At 41.0% G+C, this 27,468-nt stretch overlaps 2 protein-coding genes across 3 annotated transcripts; one reads left to right on the forward strand and one right to left on the reverse strand.

The window, feature by feature from the left end:
* The first annotated feature begins 1,773 nt into the window (after positions 1-1,773).
* On the forward strand, positions 1,774-25,648 carry LOC105283376 (neurogenic protein big brain). The gene is made up of 4 exons (XM_011346095.2): positions 1,774-2,472; positions 5,756-5,882; positions 21,926-22,130; positions 23,034-25,648. Exons 1-4 carry the CDS (start codon positions 2,157-2,159, stop codon positions 24,156-24,158), a joined length of 1,773 nt encoding a protein of 590 aa, XP_011344397.2. The 5' UTR covers positions 1,774-2,156; the 3' UTR covers positions 24,159-25,648.
* Positions 25,420-27,468, reverse strand: LOC105283377 (DNA-directed RNA polymerase I subunit RPA43). 2 transcript variants are annotated; one of them, XM_026975340.1, is made up of 4 exons: positions 26,758-27,335; positions 26,378-26,520; positions 26,146-26,304; positions 25,420-25,805 (listed from the first exon to the last, which is right to left on the reverse strand). In XM_026975340.1, the coding sequence occupies exons 1-4, from the start codon at positions 26,880-26,882 to the stop codon at positions 25,762-25,764; spliced, it is 471 nt and encodes a 156-aa protein (XP_026831141.1). In that variant the 5' UTR covers positions 26,883-27,335; the 3' UTR covers positions 25,420-25,761. The 2 variants fall into 2 exon arrangements, with proteins under 2 accessions (XP_026831141.1, XP_011344398.1); XM_011346096.2 differs by having other exon boundaries at positions 25,420-26,304; positions 26,758-27,468.

A 27,468-nucleotide genomic window follows, 5' to 3' on the forward strand; every position in this document is an offset into this window, starting at 1 on the left:
CATACAAGTGAATTCTTTTTGAACTCTCTCTGCTATCTGGGTGTTTATATAACATAGAACATTATTATTATTACAAGTATTGTTAATAATTATTTGTATTTTCAATGTCATTCAACAAGGAATTTTGAAACTCACGACTCCGTAAATCATATGCCATCTATAAGTGTAAATAAATGCTTATAACCTTTGTAGAAAAAAATGACTCGGTCTTTAAACTTGCACTTACGTTTTTCCACAGATAATATGTGCGAAAATCACAAAAACAAAATTTTCCAAATTTTGGATACCAAATTACAAGTTGGTCACACAGGGGGTTCGGAAGACCCCAGCACGCGGGAAATGTTATTTGAATAATTGCTATTTCTATACTAGTGCGCTGCGGGCGATACCTAGCATTAGAACGGAAAAAGAGTACTTGAAGCTACCGGTAAATGGCAGTAAAAAGTTAATTTTCAATTTAGAACAGAAAGATATAAAGCCTTAAACTTTCGTTGGGGTCTTTTGGACCCCGAGTGACCACGAAGGGTTAATAGCTTTTGTTAGAATGCACCATTCATCTTCGTGCGTTTACGTTTGCTGTTTCGTTAGTTTGCCGCGTAAATACGCGCTCTTTTACGCAATAATGAGCGTAACGTGGCACTTATTACTAATTACTGTAATCAGTGAAATAGGTACTTGCGCCGCCTTATCGTGATAATTCATTAACACTCGCAATAATAGTCTTGAATAAATAACTTATACAAATATCTTTATAAAGTTGATAGAAAATTCATTTGATTATATCGGTTACGCTTGGTTTCTAACTTCGCTTAATCCTATCTTAGTAATTCTCCTAGATCGATCGAGATCTGCCATGATTTATTACTATCTAGAATCAGAGGGCTGTCTTTATAGTCTATTCTTATATAACGAGATAGTTTGGAATATACCTTTTATAATACAGCTATCTGATTGGCTAACCAATATTTTAAAATCGTATTTAAGCCTAATACAAGAACGGACTATGAATCCTGTTCAAATATTATAGAAATAATTACATGATTACACAAACCTGCTAAAGAATCGCTTATTTCAAGACAGCAATCTCTTTTTCTCTCTTTCCATGGTATAAGTGTATAATTAACCAATAACATATTCTCTTAATTAATGTACGTGAATGATGAAGAATTGTGAGTTAAGTAAGTTTGTAAACAGTAGTTCGAACCCGAAAGATGTATATACACTCGAAAGATATAAACATGGCTATTTTCCCCAATCCAGCAAGTATTGTATTATTGTTTAAAATTCTCTGAGTCGTTGGGCATGCCTGGCATTGATCACAATATTATTACGACAAATCGATTCCGCTAATCCTTTGGTTGCAAGTTGGACCAAAAAATTTAACACACCTCTTTTATATTTCAATATTAATATATTTAATATTCCAATATAATATTTAATATTCCAAATGTTTTCTACTCCAATTTTGTGGCATAATTATCACAGTATAATTATCACGTAAACGTGATATATACAAGTGTGCGGAAAGGTCAACGTTTTCAGTGCTCAAATTTGGAAAATTTGGAGCAAAGCTTAAAGGATCGGGGTTCGAAGTACCCACCAAAGTCCAGCGGTGGGGTGGTAATAATGGTGGTGCAGTCCAATGATACCGCTGTGCACGCTACATTATACACCAACGCGCGGGCATGGAGTATCAAGAGTGGGGGTGGCGAAGGCGCGTACCCTCCGCGCGGGGCCTGCTTGTCCGCGTCGCTGGCGCGGTCCGTCACTCGCGAGCGCGTTGCCACTGCGGCAGCTTCGGTGCATCCTGCCTGCTGCGGGGTTCGTTTCGCGCCTGTCTCGTCTCGAGTTCAGAGTTGTTCCTCCGAAGGGATTCTCGCGGCCGAAGGGACCACCGAGGACCAAGAACGATTTTCGAGTTTTCACGCCGGAGTAAAACCGTAACTATCGATACCGATCGCGCGGCAACGAGATCGCCTGTGATCACGTGACCGCGGTCCTTTGTACTTTCGTACTCGACGATTGATTGGGAAGTGCCCTCGCGCAATCGCGGCCCGCGCGGGGAACATGTTCTGAGATCGAGGGTACACCCACTTCGACCTTGTCGCCGTTTCTCCTCGACTTGTGTGATCGAACACCGGAAATCGAACGGAAAGATGACGAGCGAGTCACTGGCGCGCGAAGTGGACGCGCACATCGTCACCATCCTCTCGCGGCTGTCGGCGCTGCGGGAGAACAATGCCGCCGACAACGTCGCCGACAGGAAGACACCGATGTCCATCGAGGTACGCAGTCTGGAGTTGTGGCGAGCGGTGGCCGTCGAGTGTCTGGCGACCTTCTTCTTCGGCCTGGTGGTAGCCGGCGCAGCAGCCGCCTCCGCTGTATCCGGAAGCGGGCTCTCTGTACTAGCCACCGCTGTGGCTTCCGGCTTCGCCATTGCCGCGATTTCGCTCATCTTTAGTCATAGGAGCGGTAAGAATGTTAACAATTTAATACTCTTCTATTTGCCGGTTGGTCGACGTTACGTGTCATTTGTACACGTTAATTTCTTTATTATTATATTTATAATTATACAGGGTGTCCCGGGTTTTAACCGACAAACTGCGGGAGCATATTCTACTAGTGGAAATAAGAAAAAATTCTTATATCGAGTTTGCTTAGAAATGCTTTATTACAAAGTTATAAACCAATATTGAAAAGAAATATCAGATAAGTAACAACGGATTTTTTCACAAAAATAAAAATTATCTACGCAATGATTTGGTGACGCATTTCAAAATGTTGTCCTTGCACATCGATACAAGCTAGACATCGACGTAGTACAGAATTTGTTACGGTACGACATTCCTGAAAATTTTGTTGCATCTCAGTAAATGAATTTGTAATTCGTTGCTTTAAATCTATCTGGTACTCTCCTGTTAGGAAATCTACGTTGATACTCTCGTACGGCAGCTCGTGCATTTCCGTCACAGAATCCGTACACGAAATGAGTATCAGTGTATTCCTCATTTGAAAACACTTTTGGCATTCTGATAGTAATTGCTAGTTCACACGACGATTGAAATCTAATAGCTACTGTTGTGAAAGTAACAATCATACTGAATCGTTTCAACATAGTGAACATGAATACATGTGACTACACGTAACATAAACATCTTCGACCTTCCAAATTCTACACTATGTTCCGTTGTTACTTATCTCATATTTCTTTTCAATATTGGTTTATAACTTTGTAATAAAGCATTTCTAAGCAAACTCGATATAAGAATTTTTTCTTATTTCCACTAGTAGAATATGCTCCCGCAGTTTGTCGGTTAAAACCCGGGACACCCTGTATATATTGGGTTGGCCAAAAAGTAATTGCGTTTTTTTTTATATAAATAAAAGGCGAATTTTTCATGGGAAACAAAAACTTTATTAAACAATATATTGTCCATTTTGTTTGATTATCTTTTGCCATTTTTCAGGCAACTTCATGATTCCGCGCTCAAAAAAGTTCTTATCTTTTTCAGCAAAAAACAATTCCAAGAACGATTTGATATCCTCATCAGCAGTAAAGGTTTTACCATTCAAGGCGTTTTGCAAAGAACGAAACAAATGGTAATCTGATAGTGCCAGGTCTGGCGAATATGGTGGATGTGGTAACACGTCCCATCCAAGCTGCAACAATTTTTAACGAGTGACCAAACTTGTACGTGGTCTAGCGTTATCATGGTGAAACACAACACCTTTGCGATTCACCAATTCTCGACGTTTCTGTTTGATGGCATCATTTAATTTATCCAGTTGACGACAGTATACGTCTGAATTAATGGTTTGATTCCTTGCAAGCAGCTCAAAATACACAATACCTTTAAAGTCCCACTAGACTGACAGCATAATCTTTCTTTGGTGAATATCTGCTTTTCAAGTGCTTTGAGCAGGTTCATCACGCTTGCTCCACCATCTTTTTCGTTTGACGTTGTTGTAGACGATCCATTTTTCGTCGCCTGTTATCATACGTTTCAAAAATCGATCATTTTCCTCACGTTTCGAAAGAGAATCGCAGATGTCAATACGCTTAGTGAGATGAATTTCTTTGAGCTCATTTGGTACCCAAATATCGAGCTTACTAATGTATCCAAGTCGTTTTAAATGGTTTTCAACACTCGATTTCGATATGTTAAGATCCTCAGCAATCTCTCGTGTCGTTAAACGCCGATTGGAATCGATCAGTGCCTTTATTTTGTCATCATCAATTTCGATTGGCCTTCCTGAGCGTGATGCATCTTTCACATTAAAATCTGCAGATCGAAATTTAGTAAACCAATTTTGACACTGCCGCAGTTTTAAAGCATCTTCGTCATATACATCACATAACTTTTTATGAGCTTGCACAGCGTTTTTCCCTTTTCGGAAGTAATAAAACAAAATATGACGAAAACGTTCTTTTTGATTTTCCATTTTGAAATCGACGGCAAACAAACAATTGTTAACGAAATCGCGTACTTTCTTTTTCTAAAACAAGCTTGAACTGTGAGTTGTTAACCTACATAATGAATTTGCGGTTTAGAATGAAGTTAGTTACATTTGAAGACATGTATGTCGATCTATTGGAAAAAAACGCAATTACTTTTTGGCCAACCCAATATATATTTTTTTAAGTTAATTATATCTCTAAGAGTTGTTCGTTTTCAATTTCTTACGGAGAAAGCGATGCCCCTCGTGTATTTTTAATTGGTGTCTAATCTTTTAAGCGCCAAAATAAAACTTTACAAACTTCAACCAATAAAATTCTCATTTTTGCAACAAATTTTATTACAGAAATGCGTGCGTCTGCAAAACGGACGGAGATTTGCGCCTGTTTGCGAATCGTCCGATGAAACGTTTCAGAGGATAATTACGCGAAGGGTCGCGAACTGCTCGAAGCAAACTATCCTCGTTGCGTCAATGATTCTGTTCCTTCTTTTACGTCCGCGTCGTTGACGAGCAAGCGGCGGGCCCTCGCGAGTTCTCTCGATTGACTCGTTAAACGATTACGCCCGCGGCCGATGTGGGATATTACCGTTTGTGCGTGCCTATCGGAACGCATGTGGACACTCTTGGAGTACGTTCCACCGGCACGCACAATGCGCGACGTCGCGACGATGCCTGGATAAACTTTCAGTGCTCGTACTACGGGAAACCCGATCGCGCGTCCGTTGCTCATTCATTGTCGCTTGAATGGAGCACGCGCGCGCGAATTTAGCCTCGTCGCAGTCCACGCAGCGGGATCGTTTGCCTGATTGAGCCGGGCATTAATCTTGTAATTCACGTCGCGGAGCAAATTAAATAGAGGCGAGAATCGTTGCTCGAGAGGCGTTGACTTAACGTTTCCCTCTTTCTTATTCACCGTGTGGTTCACTGTAAATAAACCGACCGCTTAAAGTTATTGTAACTCGTTGTAAGCTGGCTCTAAGTGTCAATATTTATAGATTTAACTTCTCGGTTTTTATATAATCTGCTTTGTAATCAAAATAGAATAAAATGTGGAACATTTAAAATTGAATTGCTTTAGGAGCGAGCGATTTATCGATTTAATTATCCCTCGCGGAATTGATCAGTTTTATAAATCTTGCGCAAAATCAGCGGAAACTAAAAGCCGCTGCTTGAAGAAAAAGCGTCGATCAATTGCCGAGATCAAACGGCAATGTGAGAATATAAAAGAATCGCACAATCTCTGCCCGTTTATATCTTTGATCCCTTCCCCCTTCTTTATACGGAAAACCTTTTGCAGGTGGACATGTGAATCCAGCGGTCTCGGTGGCCTTTGCTTTGTGCAGACGGATTTCCCCACTTCGCGCAGTACTCTACATAGCGGCACAATGCGGTGGCGGTATAGCAGGGGCGGCGATGCTTTACGGGTAAGTCCCATGCTGCTTCTTCTTCTTCTTCTTCTTCCAGAACCAACGGATCTTGCTACTGAATAGTTCAGTCAGTGTTGCGCAAGGTTGGCCGGGGTTGTCAACGACCGTTAAATAAGTGCGCGATAAGTGCATGTTGAAAGATTCGATATCGACTCGCTAGAAGATGCTCCAATACCGTTACTCAGTTGGAGTTTCTAACACACACACACATACAAAATAATTGAAAGATTGAAATTATGTAACGAAAGTGCACAGAAAAAAAGTGTCACATCAAAACTTATATACTTGTATATACGCAACAATATTTATAATCTTCGTAAAAGAATTTAATAATCTTGAATTTCAACTATATTATAATCTTATTTCAATATTATAGTTGTCACCTGAAGAATACAATATAATTATTTTCTCGACTAGAAAATGCGTCAAATAATAACGGAATAAGATCGTGGGCATGGAGGTAAGAGACGTATTTCCACGTTGACGGGATTATATCTTATATCTATTATTTATTATATGCACAATTATCACACTCTACCAAATTGTTAACCCCCACGCGAAGACAGCCGCGCGATGGCAATCTAAACTGAACATAACGCACAACGCGAAAACAGTTTGAAAATATGTTATTTTCTATTTAACATTGTTTCCTTTCTATTCAAGAAAATTATTCTTAAATAATAAAAATATATTTTTCTTGATTGAACTATACAAAATTGCTTTATTCAAAAATTGTTTTCTTCGTTTAACGTGATATAATTTCATTATTTCATTTTAGTTGAAATTCAAGATTATTAAATTCTTTTACGAAGATTATAAATTGTTGCGTATATACAAGTATATAAGTTTTGATGTGACACTTACTTTTTTTCTGTGTGATAAATGCGCTACGGTACTCGTCGTTGCAACTATCAAAATAGTACTTTACAATTTAATAAATCTGAGTTCGCTACTTTTAATTCAATTTCGCGATAAAAAGTAGCATTAGACACCGATCGTACGTGGCGTATAAGGTAGCATGGATTTCTCGTTAGCATTTCGTAATATAAAGGGCGGAATGAGATACACTGCTCCGCGAGGACAGCTGCTAGATAGGAGAACCAGGAAGGCATGTGACCCGTCGAAAGCCGGGCCCTGAATTTTCTTCCAAGTGTTCGTACAGTGGGCCTGGCGGCCCAGACGAGTTTCGAGCACGAATAATATTCCGCCACCGTGATTTTTATTTCGCCACGCATGACAGCCAACGCATTCTTTCGGTAATTCCGCGATGCGTCTTAAATGAGATTTTTCTTTTACGGCGATACACGCTGTTAAGGATAACGAAGCACGTTCCATAGCTATAAATTTATAAGGAACACTCGAATCAGACTGCAGTAAAAATATGCGTGTATACGTTAATAGAGGCCTACCTGGTTTTTATTGCACTTTTTTGTTGCAAGCACACGCAAGCCATAAAATTCGATCGTAAAACTCGAAGGACCCGATTTCGATCTTGTGGGCAGGGAATGCATCTCTCTTGCGACCATGACTGTAGATAAGTTCCTTCAACGTGGAACAGCTCGTATCGCACAATGCAAACAGTTGAGCTTATAGCGGTTTTATCCTGATGCATTTCTTATGCAAACTTGAAACTGTGCTGGCACATTATGAATACAGACTTTGGCGAAAATATTTTTATGCAATACATTACGCAATATAATTACAGTGTTATTTTATATCATGTCACGACATATCGACATATATAAATTCAAAATGTAAATGTCTTAATATCTCACTTTTCGAATTTACGACAGTATCGACCTTTTGATCGAATTGCCAGAAAATTTTTAATTTCTCTCTTACGAGAATATTAAAAAATTCAATATATTTATTGAATTTTTTAATATTCTCGTAAGAGAGAAATTAAAAATTTTCTGGCAATTCGATCAAAAGGTCGATACTGTCGTAAATTCGAAAAGTGAGATTTACTATAAGATCTTATTATAAGAAATCTTACTATGAGATGTTTCTTCTATAAAAATAAATAAACATGATCCGTTATGATTCTACTTTGAAACATGGATACGCTTATCTCTGCGCACACCTTATGATACACGAAAGGGCATACATCTCTGAGCAATTTCCAAATCGCTCTCGATACATGCAAACCAGTGCACGTGCCTCGATCTCGTCCGTGGGCAGACGGCTTCCATCTCGAAGGGCGAGAAAAAATAAAAAGGGGAGGCTGTACAGACGCGCGCTGGACCAGAGCAGGCAGCGCATCATTCGGGATAGCGCGAGCAAGCAGCTCTTTCGGAGCGGCAGCTGAGAAAGCTGAAAGAGAGGCCGAGGAGAGATGAAACATAGCGAGAACGATGTCGCGGACAAGATGAAGGAAAGAAGAGAAGGACAGTACGAGGAATGCCTGAGATAACTGTATCATATGCCTCTTTAATTAGCGAAGAGATACTTAACAAAAAAAGCGTGAGCTTCGTTAAAAGATCGAGAACTCTGAAAATTTTGGAAGCGATATTTATTTATTTTATCTCCTTAATAATTAAGTGAGAAATATGCAGGCACGTTGAGACGCTAAGGTTCGAAGGAATGCAACAGGTTGGTACAGGTCACGGGATAAAGAAGATGGAGATTGGGAAACAAAGAAAGAGAGAAACGTCGAATACATGGAGAGAAAAATTATGAAAATGTTACACCCTAATAAAGTATAATTATCGAATGTTGTTGTGCCGTTTGAACGAGGAGCACGTAGAGTTACATTCATCTTGCGCAATAAATCCCGCCGCTCAATAATTGAGAAGGAAAGGTGGAGCGTGCTAAAGCGCTCGAAGGAATGCGAGAAGTTGGCACGAGGGCAACAGGATGAAGGAGATCGAAACCGGGCGAGGAGTCGAACGAAGGAGACGAGAGGAGAGGAAAACAGAAAAAAGAAAACAGGAGCGTGCAGGAGGACGGAGCAACGAGAGCGGGAGTCGGGAGGAGAACCGAAAGAGGCAGCGCGCGACGAGTGGCGGAAAGAGAGCGACGAAGATGGCCTGGTGGCTCGGGTTTCGTGGCTTCGAGGACCAGAAGAAGTAGCGACGAGAAGGGAGCGAGGGAGGAAGGCAGAAGGAGGCAGAAAGAGGCACGCGTAATTGGCGGGCGAGGGAGAACCTCGGAAGGCGAGCGAGCACCTGCCTCTCGAGCGCGGCCCGGAGTCCCGGCGGCGGTCCACCGCCTCGCAGCTGCCGCAGATGTTTCCCCCGTGGACCAAAAAGGATCGCCGCGAGGAAGAGGAAAGAGGAGCGCACGCGAGGCGGGCACCGCCACACGATGGAGCGGTAGACGAGGATAATGAATACCCCGTGCGCGCATCGCGAGGTGGGACAAGTTTCACGGCACTCGGGACCGGGAGCGGGCGGTAGAGCAGGATCGGCCGATCCGTGAAGGAGGACACGCCACGAGCGATCCGTGAACGCCGAGCAGATGTTCCCGCTGTTGCGGGGATCATTGTCCCGTTCTTCTGCCGTCGCGGCTCTTTTCTTCTCGCCGCGGCCGACGTGACGTGCCGCGACGAGTACGCGGTTTTACTTTCGTGTCGCGTGTCCTCGCGCGATCGGCGCCTGCTAGCGGATCGCTTAGGAGAATATTAAGAAGAGCTCTTCTTCTACAACAAGAAATTTAAGATTCTACGTGAGAATCGAGGTGTATCTCTTGTACCTTCTAGATTGATACGTATCGTCGGATTTACTGGCTCCGGAGTTTACATTAGCTGCCGGGCATTATTAATATTAATGAGTCATGCCTCGTAGGGGCAAGTAGCACGCGAAAGATATCCTCTTATCCCCCTTTTACGATTTTCGTCCGCAATCTGCTATTTATCTACCATTCGATATTCACGATTCATTGTCTTTTATCGTGTGTGCGATTTCCTCTAATTATGTACATCGACGTTCAAAATTTTTATAGCGCGTTGTGTCTCGATGCGCGTGGCTACTCCGTCCGTTCCGTGCGAAACAATGATGCGCCCGCTATCTCGTCCTCCATCTCGTATGACACTTGCCCCCGATCACCCTCCGACCACCATATGACCGCACAAAGAGGTAACAAGTGCGCGATATGTACCGAAATAATAATCGAACAATACTCTAGTTAACCGGACGGGACCAACGGGGCCCTTTCCCGAGACGTCTCGAGGGAATACCGCCGAGCCTGGTACAGAAAAAAACGCCGGGGTGTGAGATCGAGAGAGAAAGAGAGAGAGAGAAACCGACGACGGAGAGTGCACTTGCATCTGTTGCGACTCCGCCGGCGGGTGTAAAACACGCGTCGTGGCGTTTTCCACATCAGGAACGGGGGGTTGAAACCGGGAGATCCGGGAGGGGGAAGAAATTGCGGGAAACCCGTAGGGTAGATTTCGGTGCCCCTATCGTCCACGTTCTTATCCTCTCGGTGACTGCGAGCGCGAGGTAATAAATATAAAAACCGTCCGGTAAAAGCCCAAAGTGGCGCAACGCAGGGTGGAAAAACTAGGGATGGTCGGACAGAGAAAGAAAAACTAACGGGAATTGCAGCTACGAATTTAACTATCCGTGAAGAATTTACTGTCACCTCTCCATTACGCGTATCTACAGGATTTTTCCATTACTACGCCGGCGAGGGAGCGATTTTTTATTTGCTCGCGCGAGAATGACAGAAAGAATGGTCGCGTGAAACGTTTCATAACTATAAATAAAAACTATCGCGCTTTAAGAGCTGACGCTTATCTCGTGCCGCAGCAAACAAGGCGCGTGCTTTTGAAGAGTCCCTTAAAATTTTCGTGCTCTTAGAATCTCTTTAGGTAGCAATGGAGATGAATAAAAGTGACAATCTTCAATTTGAAAATGCCATTTATATCTTTTTGTGTAAATTTACAGGCACGTCAGAGATCGGCTTATTGAAATATTAAATACGTGCACCAGATAAATGAGGACGATACAAATATAGAAGTCTCTTTTCGGATGAATTCAGTTTTCTCTCGATATCCTCGATCGATCGTAGGTAGACGTAGTTCCGCGCCGCCGAAACTTCCGCCAATAAAGTTCGGCTTATGGCTGCGTAATCTATGCAGGGCGAATATTTCCGCTCGAATATTTTCTGCTCCGAAAGTCGAAACTCGCATTCGGGAATGACTCTCGTTACCGCACTGATAAGAGCCCTGAAATCATGCAGAAAGAAAAAGATCGTTAGAATTTGTGAGAAAATTATTTTAGGTTTTCCTAATGACTTTAAACGAAAGATACTTGTCAAGAAATCCTGGCACAACTTTTATGAGGTCTAATTCTCTCCTTTTCTTTCTCTGAATATCCCCTTGGTCTCTTTTTCTGTTTTTTTCTTCTACTTTAATTTCTTCAATTTCTATTCAATTTGTATAAACATTTCAGATTTGCTGCAGTCACGTATTCAATATTTTGCATTAGCAAATTAAATTATTGAAATTCTCTGTATTCGAAACATATGAAGATTAGACCATTGAAAAGCTCGCACACAATTTTGCTTAATTGCCTCAAACACTTTTGAAAAATCGAAGAAACCAGTGGTTGCAGGGTGGTTCAAGTTAAACCTATTTGTCAAGGGTGTTCCTTACCACTACCACGAAATTGAGGAAACAGCTGTGAGGAGGCAGGTGTGTTGTGACGTCAGGCAAGACACACGCAGTACGCGTGGCGAACCGGATGTCCAGGAACGAAAACAGCTTCGCCGCATGATTCTCTCATACTCGTACATGTCTGTGCACCACCAGGCTGGTGGTGTATCTCTTTCTTTGATCATCGAGCTATCGTTGCTATTTATCCGAGATTAATGAACTTCCACGAACACGATGAGCGCAATCTTTTCTTGATCCCTTACTTATCCCTAATTTGACAGGTGTCGATTTCGCACCATATTACATTCGATAAACGCAAATACTTGATCGACGCGTGATACTATTATCTTTCATTTTTTGACATAAGGAGAAGTATTATAAGATTAAATGTCTTGATAATCTATAAATCAAATAAAAATGGTATATAGAGGAAGATTGAAAGAACATTATTTCGATCTCGAGAACGCGTGATTCAGTTAGCTCTTTTTTAAATAAAGTTTTTCTTAAAAGACATAAAATTGGAAATTTAATATTAATAAATTATCATTAGTAATGTTCTTTTTTGAAATTATATTACAAAAGTTATTTATATAGCTTGTAAAGAATGAGAAGAGAGATTGTGTAATGCAGCTGCTTATGGGGTTTCATGATTTAGCGTGATACGCGAGCAATCATTTCGGCATGTGTTATATTATCGGGATCTTCTATCAACGGTTCGAGGGATGTTTGCGTAAAGACGATGGAAGGATGATAGAGGTTCGTCTTTCAGCTTGAGGTATCCTGCAATCAGGAAAGCATGATTTATATAGCAAGGTTTAGCTACGACATGCAATATGCTCGTCTTGAAAGATCTCAGATATTGGAGTTCTTAATCCGTGCTTCTCGAAAAGCCTCTCATATCGTCGAGTTGATCTTTGCGAAATTCTCTTATGCTTTCGTTTTGCAATGATGCTCGCGTGTTTTCTACATACACAATTATACAGCTTGCAGAATTTAAGCAACTTCTTTTTTTAAAGTTTGTCTCTTTATTAGCTAGACAAATTATTCCACATGTCAAGTTTAATACATAAGTAGATAACATGCCAAAACATTTATTATGTTTATTTATTATTTATTTATTTATAATTATTATTTATATGAGAATTCCAGGAATTATCGAGACAATTATTCGGGATATTGGAGGAATTAGCGCATAAATTGCGCTTGATTGCGCGTTCCAGTGAATGAGCGCAGGGACCGCATACATGCACGCGTGCAATTATATTTAATACTCTTAAAAGAATCAATCTCACAATAAAACGTCGTCAAGAACAATTTGCGATGCAACCGGTATGCGGTTCTCAGAATTGCCCGTTTTACGGTATACTCGGTTATGGCAACGTTACAATCCGCATTATTCTTCATAATGATTTTACGAGTGGTCTTCTTACGTGACGAATGTAGGAGAAACCGGCCGAAAACGCACGAAAGCCAGGTGGGTCAGGTAGACCGATCTCGACAGGAATGCTTTATACCTGCCTGAAACGCTTTTTATCGAGGAGGGCGACGCGAAAGCAACGCTCTCGCGGGCGTTACAGATTTCTTTCTTTAGCTTTGGATCCGATCGAGTTTTATCTTTCTCTCTTTTTGATATATCATATTTCTGATGATTCGTATCATGTTAGTACAGTACCGAGATTAAGGTATTTTCCAGTTGATTCTTCTCTGGAGCGATAATAAAACTTCATTCTTGATGAATGAAAATCAGTCCATTTAAACATATTAAATTAAATACAAGAGTATTTAAACATATTAAATAAGATACCTTTTATTTTTCGAATAATTTACAATTAATTATCCTCGCTGATGGTTTTTAATAAATTTGTTTGAATCTGCATCTTCGTGATATTTTTATTTTAATTATCTTTGGCACCGAGATAGACCATCTGCGTGAATTCTGGGTGGGTATCTCTACGAATCTACGGGAAACACTCATTATCTATTTGCACATGTAGAACGAGTGTGAAGAGATGCTTTATATTTTTTAGTACGTGTTACCGCCTCTAGACTAAACAAAACGTGAGTGCTCTCCCCGTGCTTGGAAAAATAAATTTAAAGCGCAGTACGTGAGAACTGCACGAGAAGTCACGTTTAATTTTTAGGCACTCAATATTTTATAAGAATTTTATGCGAAAGTATGATAAAATTTATAATTGTTTATATTCAAAACTGTCTATTAATCGTAGCTATCGTACAATATTTTGTCAGATGCGATTTTGATTCCGTAGAATGTTTAGTGTCAGTAGGACGATATAATACTTGCAGATCAAAAAACCGTAAACTCCATTGTAAACTCCAGGATCCGCCAACATCGGTAGATCCTGTGAATAGAAAGGAAGAGCTTCCACCGTTAAACGGGCCCGGTTCGAGTTAGATCGAGCAGAGTAGTAGGATGCCAACAGATGGTCGCAACCACGTGTTCGTTTTCAAGAACCTTTCCATTCCTTCCCTGCGTGGCACTAGATTGGATGCACGCGTGCATCGGGTTTTGTACTTTAAAATTGGCTTCGTGACATGGCTAGAGTACCCTGTGCCCTATTTTAAGATATCAGAGATATCGACAAAAAGTCTCGACGGAGCCAATTCTACGTCGCCTTACGATTTTTTGAGCATCAAACATGTTTGACGAAAGTTTATTCTCGTTTAATTTGGATCATTTTTATTTAACTTGAGATAAGCATTTGAGATAATTAATAAAATAAATTCTTGAGAAATGGGACATTTTTTTATATTATCGTATTGAATATTATCGTTGACTATTCGCGATTATTATTTATGATTAATAACTTAATGCACATTATATTTAATGATTCCAGATAACGATTCTAGATAAGAATTCTTGCAAAATGAGTTTCCGAATCCTTCGTTGTACTGCATTAACGCAAAATTTATTTAATGCGATCAAATATTTTAATGCCAAATATTAATATATAAATATGAATGATTAAATGCATCGTTGGATTAAATTACGACTCGTGCCGAAATTAATATTATGCCCGGTAGAGCATGGCTCGCGCGGAGCACGAGGAAGCCATCGAACGTCACGCGGGGTTGATCGTATGCGTTTCCGTCTCGTTTCTTTTTTATTCTCTCGGTATTATTATATATCCTTAAGCATGTCCGGCGCGCGGATAGACGTCTTCGGGGGCCCGGAGACGTAGAACATCTGCCGTTGTCGACGAACCCCTCCGACGGTGCCCCCCGACGAAGGAGAATCATTTATGGGGTCCTAAAGCTTCTTTGTGATGACGACTTACGCTATACGACGCCCAAAAAGGACCACGGAGGATTCCTTTTGTGCAACATGTGGCTGGCACGTGTATCCCCGTACGAATGCGCGGCCAGCGATTTATGCAGGATCTGTGTAGGAAAGAACACGCGATTCGCTCACGATCGCGGGCAGCTGCGTGGTCCTCCGCATATCTAAAAGGTCAATAGAATTCTTGCATCCCTATATCTATATGCGAACCGAGACCCTTAGATCATGGTCACCCATCGTAACATACGTTCGTTGAGTGAATGGAGACACAAAATTTGAAGTAACTGTATAATTTATATCAATTTTGATTTATATCTTGTATTAATTTAATACTTTAGTGCATCATATTTGAATAATTTAATGTCACATTTGATTACATTTGATAACATGTGATATCTCTCTGTGATTTTAATGATTCTGTGTGTAATTTTAATGACATTATAATTTGGAATGTGATACATAACGTTGCAATTAATGTGCTTGTTTTCACGTGATGTAATAATTACTTGAAATAATAGTTTTCTGTTGTGATGTAATAATTACTTGAAATAATGGTTTTCTGTTGTTAATGTACCTATTCAAAGACTGCAGCCAAGCTCGCGCCAACAGTCGCTTCGAAAGGAGTGTCATTCGCAATATTACTTCGGAGGCGCTGCAAATGACTGCACTGCTTGCTCTGTCAGTTCGCTCCCTTTCGCTGTCTAAGGGATACCGACAATTATCCCTCGACCCCACTACTTCCGTAGTATTACTACCTCGCAGCTTAGTACGCCGCTTTGTCTGAGGTTTCATTTAATCCATGCAACTTCCTTTCCTCCGTGCGTACTAAAAATATCACTTTCACTTTATATTAGGGGTGTGATTTAGTTTTGAGGGTTTTTTTGCTCAAAAACGCATGTATTTAAATATGATAATGAATGAATACCTTAATCAAAATATTTTTCTTCGTTTTCTATAACTTTTTCCCATCTTTCTGGCAAGAGATCGATTCCACCACGATAAAATCACTCTTCTTTTCAGTTCATCCATTCGTCGACGAATTTTCGCACTTCTTCCAAATTATCAAAGTGTGTATCCTCTAAAGCGTGTTGCATCCACCGGAACAAATAATAATCGCATGGAGAATACGCGGGGTGCGGTAAGACTTCCCATTCAAGCTCTAATAGTGTTTCTTTCACTGATAACGCAACGTCAGGTCGAGCGTTGTCACGAAGAAGAATCACTTTCCGTCGTTTACTCGCAATTGGTGGTCGTTTTTGGTCCAATGCTTCCTTCAACTTGTACAATTGGTGTCGATAACGATCAGCCGTGACAGTCTCATGCGGATTTAACAGCTCATAGTACACTGTCCCACCAAATACGGAGCATTACTTTTGAACCGTGAATATTGCGTCTCGGAGTGGATGTTGATGGTTCGCCTGGATCCACCCATGATTTTCTGCGTTTCGGATTATCAAAATAGATGCACTTTTCATGCCCAGTAACAATCCGAGACAAAAGACTCTTCTTTTTTTGCCTGGCGATCAACGAAATGCAAATGTTCAACCGGTTCGCAATGGCACTTTCCGATAATTCATGTCGAACCCATTTCCCTTCTTTCTGAATTTTTCCCATTTCATGTAAATGTTTCGTAACTGTTGTACGATCAACATTTAATGCTCTGGCAAGTTCTGAAGTGGATTCTGTTGGATTTTCGTGCAATAATGCTTGCAAATCTGCATTTTCAAGCTTTTTTGGTTGTCCCGAGCGTTCTTTGTCCTTCACATCAGTATGACCACTTTTAAAACGTCTAAACCAGTATTCACACGTCTTAATTGATGGGGCAGAATCACCACAAGTTTCCACAAGAATTCTATAACCGTCAGCCGCAGTTTTGTTTTGATTAAAAAACAAAAGCAACGCATGTGGAAAATGCTGTTTCGGAAGTTGCATTTTTACGATGATATAAACACGACTGTTATTGCATCTATTGCTATAATGCTACTAAATGTCATGGATAATGTCAAGACTGTAAGAAACAACAGTTATCGGAAACAGCTATTGGAACAAACTGACACTACAGCCATCCGTTACAAAACCCTCAAAACTAAATCACACTCCTAATAATTAGAGGTATGTCCAGTAATTTGTTATGTGCCGACATATTTTAAAGTTACGAGCGGAGACGTGGCATGTCCCAGATTATTCTTTCAGATTGTACTACAGTATTTTATTCTTCAGAAAACTTTTTCGGCAATAATACTGATTGTTATGTTTCCGGCGCATGTTGTGGAGATAATGGAGATGCATCCAATTTTGCACGCCTCAGTGACAGCCGAAATTACATATTTCATAATGCCCCCGAAAGGAAAGCGAACGGGGCAGGCTATGCGCGTAGGCGAATTTCTGCTCGTACTTTAATCAGCGTACGCGCTTCCTGTCTCCACCTTTCAAACTCTAAACAATGCGCGGAGGGCGGAATTGTCGGGCGACTTGCCTCGTCCGGGTATGCTTCGCTCTCCTTTCAGAGAATTCCTGTGCTTTGTTACGCCGGGACGCACACCTCGCGCAAGAAACCGCATCGATTATGAAAGATGAGAAACTCGAAAATCGCTGGCCCCCAGGTACCTGACCCCGGCGACACGCAAGTTTCTTGGGGGGCGAGAAAAGGGAACGCGAAAGATAGTAGGCGGACGCGCAAGGAACCCACTGACAATGAACTGGTCGAAGAATCGTACTGATTATTATAATGACAAATTCACAACACATCGAATGGAATGATGAATTGCTGGTCAGCAGATAATGCACGGGAGGGATGCGCAACAATAACACCGGCGAGTAATAATTTTAACTTTGTGACACGTGTTCACGCTGGTCCCGCGATGCTCGGTACAAGTCCGATCACGTTCATTAATGTTTGGGGAATGTATGTTTAGGTATATTTTTTTCTAAAATACTTTTAAGAATCTGTGTGACATTAATGTATTATTAATTTAAAAAAGTATGATCCTTTTTTAAATATTTTATACTTTTCAAATAAAAAGTCTCTTTTTCTGTATAAATTTAAATATCGCAACGAATCGACGCACGATTGTCCGATATTGCTCGCGACGAAACCGAATCCACCGTGATCCGTCCTTCGTCGACTCCCCCGTAACGACTTTACGGTTCACGCTACGGCCTGATTTCACGGTCTGACCACGGCAACCTCAGCATCTGAACTTTCCCATAGCCAAGACTTTATAATGGTATCGGAGTGAACGCGCGCATCATCTCCCTTTGAGCTTCCGTCGATTCTACCGCGATCGTCACATGTGCGATATTCCTCGTATGTACGAGGGGATCTACTACGGAGCGGTTTGGAGTGTCCAGAATCAGTGACGAAGTGGCGACGGGGCGGACAGAGCGGACCGGGACCGAGGGGGTTGATCATGTCTCGACGAGGCTCGAGAAGGGGAGATCGTGGTCCAGTATGCGGAAGGGGGTATCAATAGCTCGTTAATCGCAACGGAGGGTGGATCCGGGACGATACATATCCCGAACCCCCGCCCTCCCCCCTCCCTCGTTTCTCCCTCCGTTGGATTGAAATTTATTTAAAACGCGGTGCACCGAGGTGCCCCTGGGGGTTTGCACCGCCGCGTCCCTCTCTTGCTCTCTCTCTCGCCCCTCGTGTGAATCGCGTAAACGGGGCACAGGTTGCACCGGGGTGCTGGCTGCGGCTCTCGAGTCAAGTGCACGCGAGATTAAACCCTCCTCCATCGCGTCTCGCCTGGACGACCGCGCGCTTTTCATCGCGCCCGACGAATCCTGAGAACGCGCCTGCCTCCGAGACCTCGTTGTCGAACTTCTCCCACGAGGCCGCTGTTCGTACAGCGCGTGCACTTGGCCCGCGTCTTCTTTTCACGCGAAACTGCTGTTCCTCGCGAAAGCTAGCAGCCAGCGACATGATCGTGTCACGTGCAAAGTGGGCCAGGAATGCAGAACGTCTTACTGTCATTTCATGTCGAACTTGTCTTTAAAGCGAAAGAAGTAACTTTCCAGTATCTTAAGGGGGGAGCCTGCTTTAGAACGCTGAAAATAAGGTATATTTTACGAATTGTTTTTGGAGAAACTATACAGCGGATCATTATAAAACTTTGATGCATTTATTAGTACATGTTTAAAGATAAAAAAATTATTTTTTTATTTGAATATATCGCTTGTAGAGGTCGTCCTGGAGAAATCTTAGTGCAGCCGCGTCGCCGGCATTGCAAATTGCTGAGCATTCTCCTGCCTCCGAATTTCGTCTAAACTGAAAAATTGAAATATGTTCTCGTTATTTATGAATTCCCATCGTCGATGAACCAAAGAGAGAAGAAAAAAGTTGAAAAGTGCCAAAATGGTGGAGCTTAGAACACAAAAGTACGATTTTTAGGCAAAGGTTTTGAACTTTTTCATGCAAAAATAATTGTTTAACTTAATGTTTTTATGAATATTAAAGGTTCATCGACGATGGGAATTCATAAATAACGAGAAAATATTTCAATTTTTCAGTTTGGATGAAATTTGGAGGCAGGAGAATGCTCACCAATTTACAGTGCCAGCTGCACTAAGATGCCTCCAGGACGACCTCTACAGGCGATATATTCAAATAAAAAAATAATTTTGTTTATCTTTAAACATGTACTAATAAATGCATCAAAGTTTTATAATGATCCGCTGTATAGTTTCTCCAAAAAAAATTCGTAAAATTATAATTATACCTTATTTTCAACGTTCTAAAGCAGGCTCCCCCCTTAAGTCAGTTTCAGTATCTTGCTTTTCAGCTTTGATGAAATGGGCTGAAACGTCGGAACCAAGTTAACAAAACAAAAACGCGGCTTCAATCCGAAAACTAGAACTGATAACTTTTCAGAACTGTTTCTGTTATGTAGAATATTAAACGTAAGATTGATTGTGTTAGATTGTATATTTTCTCACAGATAATAGAGTTTGCAGTCCCATTCGTGAATCAAATTACACGAAAAATGCGGAGACTGTGCGTGAGAAACGGATGAAAAGGAGTTCTCTACGATGAAAACGACGCTAAAGAGAGAAAGTGGAACGCAGTCATTGCTCCGTTACTTAAGTTGCTTTATAAGAAACGACGCGAGAGATTAAAGACCCGATGCGCGCTGTCAGCGGCTGTTGAAAAGGCTAGCTTTTATCTGGTTAATTGTGAAGAGAATCATTTTATACGAAGGAAAAGCTGGAGTCACAGAGAAAAAATTATTCAAAAAAGGAAAAAAAAAGGCTATCTCGTTATCGTTCTCGTGCATTCGCACGTCGATGGCAGCGTAACGTATTCACGTGGGAAATGTGCGCGCTGCAGCAATTTTTCGCAGAAGAAGTAAAAATCCGCTTATCACGCGGGGGCGCACGCGTGCAAATACAAAAATGCTGCCGCGCTCCTCCCCCTTTCCTTTATCCGATCAGGGACTCTCGTCCGTTGCCGCGGTTGATCCCAATTGTGTGGTCATGATCTGCATTTCTGATTTCATCAATTCGCTCTTGTGACATGTTCGCCTCGAGCGGAGAATGGACGGGAGGTAAGGGCGAATACGGTGTCATTTGCATCGCCGTGCACGATATCGAGGCGGGATAGTTCGTGTTTGATGACGAGGAACAATATGAGGGGCGGTTAACTCACAACTCGAACCTAGCATTTAACGACAGGATTAATCGCGATCGTGCATTTGAATGGGCCACGAGACAAAGTTGCGAGGGGGACGACACGTACAGGTGTATCCCCGTGGAAATTTCGGGGGTAGGTGTTACCCAGCGAATTTCAGTTGCAGTTCTGTCAAGGTGTTTGAAGAGTATCAGTTCTCATTTTGAGAAGAGATGGAATGAATCGATACCGTGCGGAACAAATTTATAATTAAAATTGGGAATGAAAAATACGCCCGATAAAAATTAAAATAAAATACTGTCTTGGGCAATTATTGGGAATGATATTCATTAATATGATGTTAAAGTTGAGACTGGGGATAGACTGACAGCTTCTTTTAAACATTTCACGAATTTATTCTGATTTTATCTTGACGCTGAATAGATTAAATGTCAAGATTATTAAAATCACAAGGTATCTGTGCAATCGTGTTTTCTTCATGCTGCGGATAAACTTCGACATTGATCGCAGAAACGTCTGGCACAGGAGACGATGCGAAAGACGTGATTATGGTAATATCATTGAAACCCTTGTGAATACTGTAGTCGAAGAATCTCAGCTTGAGAAAATCACTTGCACAGTCTATGCATGTATAAACAGCACGAGTGACAAAGCTTGTTATAAAGGTGTAGGAGATATAGGCGAAAGATAGAATCAACATCATAAAATAAATGTAAACTTGGAAAAGTTAAAAAATTGTGAAAGCAGAAAAAAGTAATCACTCTTTCATCGATTTTTTTAATCGTAAAATTATTGTATTAGAACATGGCAATCGACTATATTTCACCAAAGAAATGTTAGCAAAGAAGCACGAGTTCAAAAGTGTGTGAAATGTGACTACGAACGACTGCGAGATACGTGTGGAGGTCGCGTCTCTATGACCCCATATGATTATATGGACTGAGAAAATCAACGAGAATTATATGCAAGGGAAACGTCACGAGAGAGGAACATCGGGGTTACATTTAAGGGCTCGAGGATGCACCAGCTAATATAAACATTACACCACTGGGACCAACTTACCGCAGGGGGTTTCTATGCGGGGTGTGTGTCTCGCGGCACGAGTTTCAATAGGAAAATCATCGTATATTATATCGCGTTCACATAACTCGTATATACTGACGTTACTATCATAGAGGAGACCATATGTGATCATTTTTGCTGAAGGATCGATAACTTTTCTTTGCTCTAAAGAAATACTTTCTATCTTTTCGCGTTTCTGAAATATTTTGCAATGGCGTTACATATAATGGATTGCTATAAACGCAATTTTTGATATGGTCAACACATGTTTAAGCAAATTAAAGTTAACTAATATATACAATTATTATATTTAAGCATATAATTAAAAATATCTTAAAAATTGTTATTTAATTTTAACCAAAAGATTAATCGAAGATACCAATAAATGAAATTGTATTAACAAATAATTAAATTATTTTTTAATTAATGTATATTGATTTTTTTTATTTCAGAGTCGCTTCACCGAATACGCAGACTCTCACATCCCCTGGTCGATTAGGAGGCCCAATTGAAAGGCTTTCAGTTGAACTAGCACTGTCAGTGTTTATCGTACTAGCCCATTTCGCTGCAGCCTCGCCTAGATCATTGCCACCTGTGATTTCCTCGAGGGCTTCCGCAGTTTTGGCCGCAGCTTACACGGCAGCCACTCTTGTTGCTGTAAGTTTGTTTTCTATCACTTTGTATTGGTATCGGTGCAATAAAAAACGATTTAATTCAGTAAAAAGAAATGGCACAAACAGGATACATTAATTTCTGAAGTAATTCATAATCAATCGATGAATTTATCTATTATGAATCTTCTAATTATATTTAATACCAATTATATATAATACTATATAATACATTTGAGAAATTTATATTTCAAAGATATCAAGATAGTTAACATTTCATTGTGTTTACGTAATAATAAAAAAATATTATAATTAAGTTGTTATTAATAAAATATTTGCGTTTCTTCGCGTATTAAATTAAATCCAGCAAATGTTTCTTTCTGCATTAAGCAATCGCAGCAGACGAAAGAGGAAAAGAATGCTCCTTTTGCTGCAATACGCATATTTAAATGAAAGAACGGCCCTTTTTTCCGCTTTTTGCTTTCTTTTCCGCTGTGCATGTTCTCTCTTGCAACCGCTCTCTGACCAAAAGCATCTCTCGAGCTCTCTCCGATCGGGCCGACGTCCGCATCTTTAAAGAGCACCTGCCGTTGAACGGGAGAGAGGAGTGGGGTCGCGCGGAGAACGGTGGGCACAGGAAGGTGAAAGAAAGAACTTGATCCTGGACCCACCTGCTCCGGAACGAGTGTACAATGCATCCCAAGACGAAAAATGACGATATTATCGTTTTACACGTGTTGAACGTCGACCGGCAAAATCCAACAAATTCACTGCCCTTCGGCGCGAAATTCCTCGCTCGTCCCTTCTCTGTCCAGTGCGCTGAAACTGAAAGTATCGCAATATATTCGCGCGTGTACGTGGAATCGAATTTATATTCATACTGGCTTCGATTATTATATCTTTGAAACTCCACATCACCGTGATACTCATTGCTATCAATATTTTTCAGAGTCCCTTCTTGAATCCAGCGCGCGCATTGGGTCCGGCCTTTGTCATGAACCGCTGGGACAACCACTGGGTGTACTGGGTGGGCCCGTTGACGGGGGGCGCCGTGGCTGCTCTGCTGCACGAGTACGTCCTGAATCCCAAGCGGACGAAGGATTCGCGCGAGGTGGACGATGGCGACAACTCCTCTATGAGATCCGACGAAGACACCTATGACGACCTGGACAAGCCAAACGGGCCGAAATTCCCCGGCGCGTACGCGACCTATCGTCCGGTGGCCGGAGCATCCTCGTCGATCTATAGTGCACCGCCGTCTGCGCTGGAGCGCGTCGAGTCGATCTACGGTGGCACCAAGTCACTCTACTGCAAATCGCCGCCGTTGACGCGCGCCAATCTGAACCGCTCGCAGAGCGTCTACGCGAAGTCAACATCGGGCCCTCGGGACGGCTTGATGATCCCAAAGCCGGGTCCGCTGGTGCCGGCACAGAGTCTCTATCCGATCAGATTGGGCCAGACCGGCTGCCAAAACGGCGGTGCTACTCGTGAGAACCAAGCGGGGCCAGGCGCTCCGCCGAGTCAGTCATCGCAGAACCACAACAGCACCAATCAGAACACGCAGAATCAGCTGCAACAGTGCACGCAGAGCATCTACGGCATCCGCGGCATTTCCACGAGCCTCAGCACTCGGGAGAACGGCATCTACGGGGTGTCCACCGGCTCCAGCATTTACGGTCGCGCACCGGCGCCGCCGCCGGGTAGCCAAAGCTCGCAGCAATCTGGTCAGAGCGGTCAATCCTCGATGCAGAATCATCCACCACCACCGCCGCCGTCGCAGCAGCAGCAGCAGCAGCAGCAGCAGCATCAGAATGGACCGCTGTCCAGCAACTCGGACACCGGGGCGAACTCCAGACGGCCCGAGAGCATGTACGGTCACGTGTCGAGGCGTAGTGACGATTCCGCGTACGGCAGTTACCAGAGCTCGACGCGAGGCAACTACGGCAAGGTCCCCGGGCCACCGGGCCCGCCGCAATATCGTGACCAGGGTAGACCGAGCCCGGCCGGGCCGCTTCAGCAAAGCCAGAGCGCGCAGAGTAATTTCCAAAGAAATTCACCGAATCCTCAATACTGACCATAGGTTGAGAAGTCGATGGATCGCCCATACTGCCACGATTCGTGCGATCGGCGAATTCGCCTCTGCATCGAGGAGTTATGAAGACGAAGTAGCGCTTCAGTGATTATTTCGAAAACCTCGCGTTTCAGTGAGAACTTTGCTCTCGGAACGCGAGAACTCGTTCTGGCGAGTTGGAATGCTGCCACAAAGTGCCATTCGCAGCGGTCAGCTCCGTTGGAATTCATTTTTATCTTTATGCTGCTTCGTTCTGCATCACGCAGAAATATACTACCGTACAATGCCGTTCGCGCTCGATAATAAGGCGCCGTTAAGACTTGAGACTTGTAAATAGGTAATAGATTAAGATACGTATGTTAGATTTAAAAAAATGTTTCTGCGCGACAAATGTCGCAAGTAAACTGCATGATTCGATCGAGAGAAACTTGCGCCGGTGTTTTATAATATCAATTTTGTAATCGGAGACATACATGACGTACACACTGTATATTGCTAATAGGCGCGAGCGAGAAATGGGGAAAAAATCGAGGTATGCCGAAGAAAGAAGCTTTATCTTCGATGAACTCTGCTTAATTTCAACAACATGAAATCAGCGATCGATCTTTGAGGTGGTTTATGTATATCATTGCATCTAAGTGTAAATATTTAACATGAATATTTTAATTTAATATGCTCGTATTGAAAAGAGAATATTAATTTTATTTGTATCAGCTGACACTTCCATGCTAAATAATGACTGCATAGAACTGATTTGGAGACTTTGCTCGTGCGGGACAATGGCACATTTTTGCGACGATGGAAATAAGCAAAGAAAGTATTACTCGATGAGCAATATTCTGTTTTATATCTCTTACATGTCGCTAGCAAATTACAACGAATATTAAATTGACGATGATGCCAGCTGATTAACGACATTTGTGTATAATCTGAGTGTTAAGGACACGTACACGCACGTATAGTTAAATTTTGTTTCGATGAATATTCTTTCAAAGAATAATTGCATTTTGTGGTATATCAATTATAATATTTTCATTTTAAAGTTTATAACTCAATTTTAGATAATATAAATTATTTGTTACAACAAGCGGTATTCCAACTATTCCATAATTGTCTATCGCACACATTTATTAAAAGTTTATTTATGACACGTAATCACCAAATAGAAATTTCGAAAACTCGAAGTGAATTATATATACGTAAACTAGCTATCAGAAAGTTATTGATGTGAACGCACAGAAATTGTATTATAGAGAAAGAGAAATAGATAGTTAGATCTTTTTTTTGCATAAACATCATAATTTGTACATACATATTATGTGTATTTATTATAATCTGCATCATGACGTAGTTGTAAGTTTTGATAATTGTTATATTCGTATAAATATGCATATATTTCTAATATATACATATTATATAAACTTGAACGTGCAAACATTATAATATGGAATATATTAGAAAATATCGACAATAAATGTGTCTATACAAAAATGCATGAAGCGACTTGTTAATTTTCTGAAATATTGTGTCTATATACAAAAACAAATAACAATTATTATTATACACGTAACAATTTTTTCGAATACTGTACATTGATGTCTATATCTTAAATTGACAGTAGCGAAGACGTATGTAGTACTGCGAACAGTTCTGGCAAAGAAAAGAAAAATATTTCAACGAAACATACAAAATCTAGAGACTCATATTTGAAATCTGCATGGATTAAAAAGGAAGAGGATATCAGTGATGTAAATGATAGTCCTGGGGAAGAAAGAAGAAGGAAACCAAAGGACCATGAAAATTTCGTTCTTCATCCGAACTTTCACAAGGAAAATTATTGATTGTGTTCTCTCCATCTCCATTGACTCTAGATACAGAAGCTAGTATCTAAATCGGCATCAATCACATTGTGGATAAATCATACTCTCCAGCAATCTGCAGCCTTCTAAGTAGTCCGACTTCAAAGTACCACAAATAAAAGGAAACTTACTCCATTCATTTATTTCTGTTAGGTGGCATCTAATTTGCTGGCCAACTTCTACCTTATCACCTGGCCATTCTTCCATGTTGTATTGTTTTGGAATGGATACAGTAAACATTTTATGTACCAGCATTATAACATGATCCGCACCTGTTTTATTCACTATACCTGTAAATCAGAAGCTAGTCAAGATCTAATTTATTTACAGCAAATAGTAATAATCAACGGAAATATAATTTACCTTTTAAAATGCATCCAACTGTTGGTCGGAATAAATAAAAGTCTGCTTCCACATCAACGTGAATGAAGGGGGAATCATAAAATGTATATCTTAGATTGCTAAGCAACTTGGGCTTTTTGAAGTCAAGCACAAAGCCTTCCAAACTAAAAATATAGACAATTATAATTAGAAAAAGTAAAGAATTATCTTATAAAATTTCATTTCAGCCAATGTACATATACAAATAATAAATCGATAATAAGAAAAATGAAACATATTCCTGAAGGTTATAAGATATTTACGTTAATAATAATTAAAATAGTAATTAAAATAGTTATTTTTAAAATTCTCTGCATGGTTTATGAATAAAGTACAAGAGATAAGTACGTGATATTACGCACTCTCTGTCGTATGTATTCCGAAAGGAATCTAAAATGCTGTTCAAAGCTTTTCGCACATCATTAAAATGATATGGATGACGCGAGGTGTTTGGTGGTCCTTTGAAAGTACACATGGGAATCCTCATCTTCTACGAGTCCAGTAAGCTCCAAAGTAGTCCACTTCTGGTTTGTGTTCGTTTCACTTGGAGTAGTACTTTGCGTATTCATTTTATTTCGAGAATTTTAATTAAATAAAAAAACAGACGATATATATGTTATAAATAATTTTCACTTTCCTCGGAACACGAAGTTGCGCGGGAGTACCGCGTTATATTAGGCTATATATCGTTATACGGATTTGTTAAAAGTGCCAGTGGTGTCGATGTTAAATAAGAGTTACATTAATTTATATTATTAAAATCTTGAATTATTAAACATAGTGTGAACACATTTTCGCGAGAATAAATACGTTTTGTAATTAAACAACATTACTAAAAAAAAGCAGTATTAAAAATTACTCCTCGTAGAACTCGACAGTCATTGATGAATTTCAAATTTGTGAAAAATATGCTGATCGCGCAACTACTGCCATCTGCGAGCGTCACGGTCGTCCAATGGCTTATCGACTTCGTCGTGACTAGGGTCACCATTGGCGGTCGGCTGCATTCGCGCGTCTCCGGTTTACGACATCTATATAAAATCGACCTAAGGGCTACTTCCGCCTCACTCGAT

The sequence above is a fragment of the Ooceraea biroi genome, chromosome 2 (assembly GCF_003672135.1).
Source record: "Ooceraea biroi isolate clonal line C1 chromosome 2, Obir_v5.4, whole genome shotgun sequence".
NCBI classification, from domain to species: domain Eukaryota; kingdom Metazoa; phylum Arthropoda; class Insecta; order Hymenoptera; family Formicidae; genus Ooceraea; species Ooceraea biroi.

Excerpts from the sequence above, each read along its gene's own strand:
- LOC105283377 (XM_011346096.2), bottom strand. The coding sequence starts at position 26,882 with ATGAGGATTCCCATGTGTACTTTCAAAGGACCACCAAACACCTCGCGT. Across the intron at positions 26,521-26,757 it reads CGGAATACATACGACAGAGA|TTTGGAAGGCTTTGTGCTTG; the intron begins GTGCGTAATATC and ends CTATATTTTTAG. Across the intron at positions 26,305-26,377 it reads AGTTGGATGCATTTTAAAAG|GTATAGTGAATAAAACAGGT; the intron begins GTAAATTATATT and ends TCTGATTTACAG.
- LOC105283376 (XM_011346095.2), top strand. The coding sequence starts at position 2,157 with ATGACGAGCGAGTCACTGGCGCGCGAAGTGGACGCGCACATCGTCACC. Across the intron at positions 2,473-5,755 it reads CATCTTTAGTCATAGGAGCG|GTGGACATGTGAATCCAGCG; the intron begins GTAAGAATGTTA and ends AACCTTTTGCAG. Across the intron at positions 5,883-21,925 it reads GGGGCGGCGATGCTTTACGG|AGTCGCTTCACCGAATACGC; the intron begins GTAAGTCCCATG and ends TTTTTATTTCAG.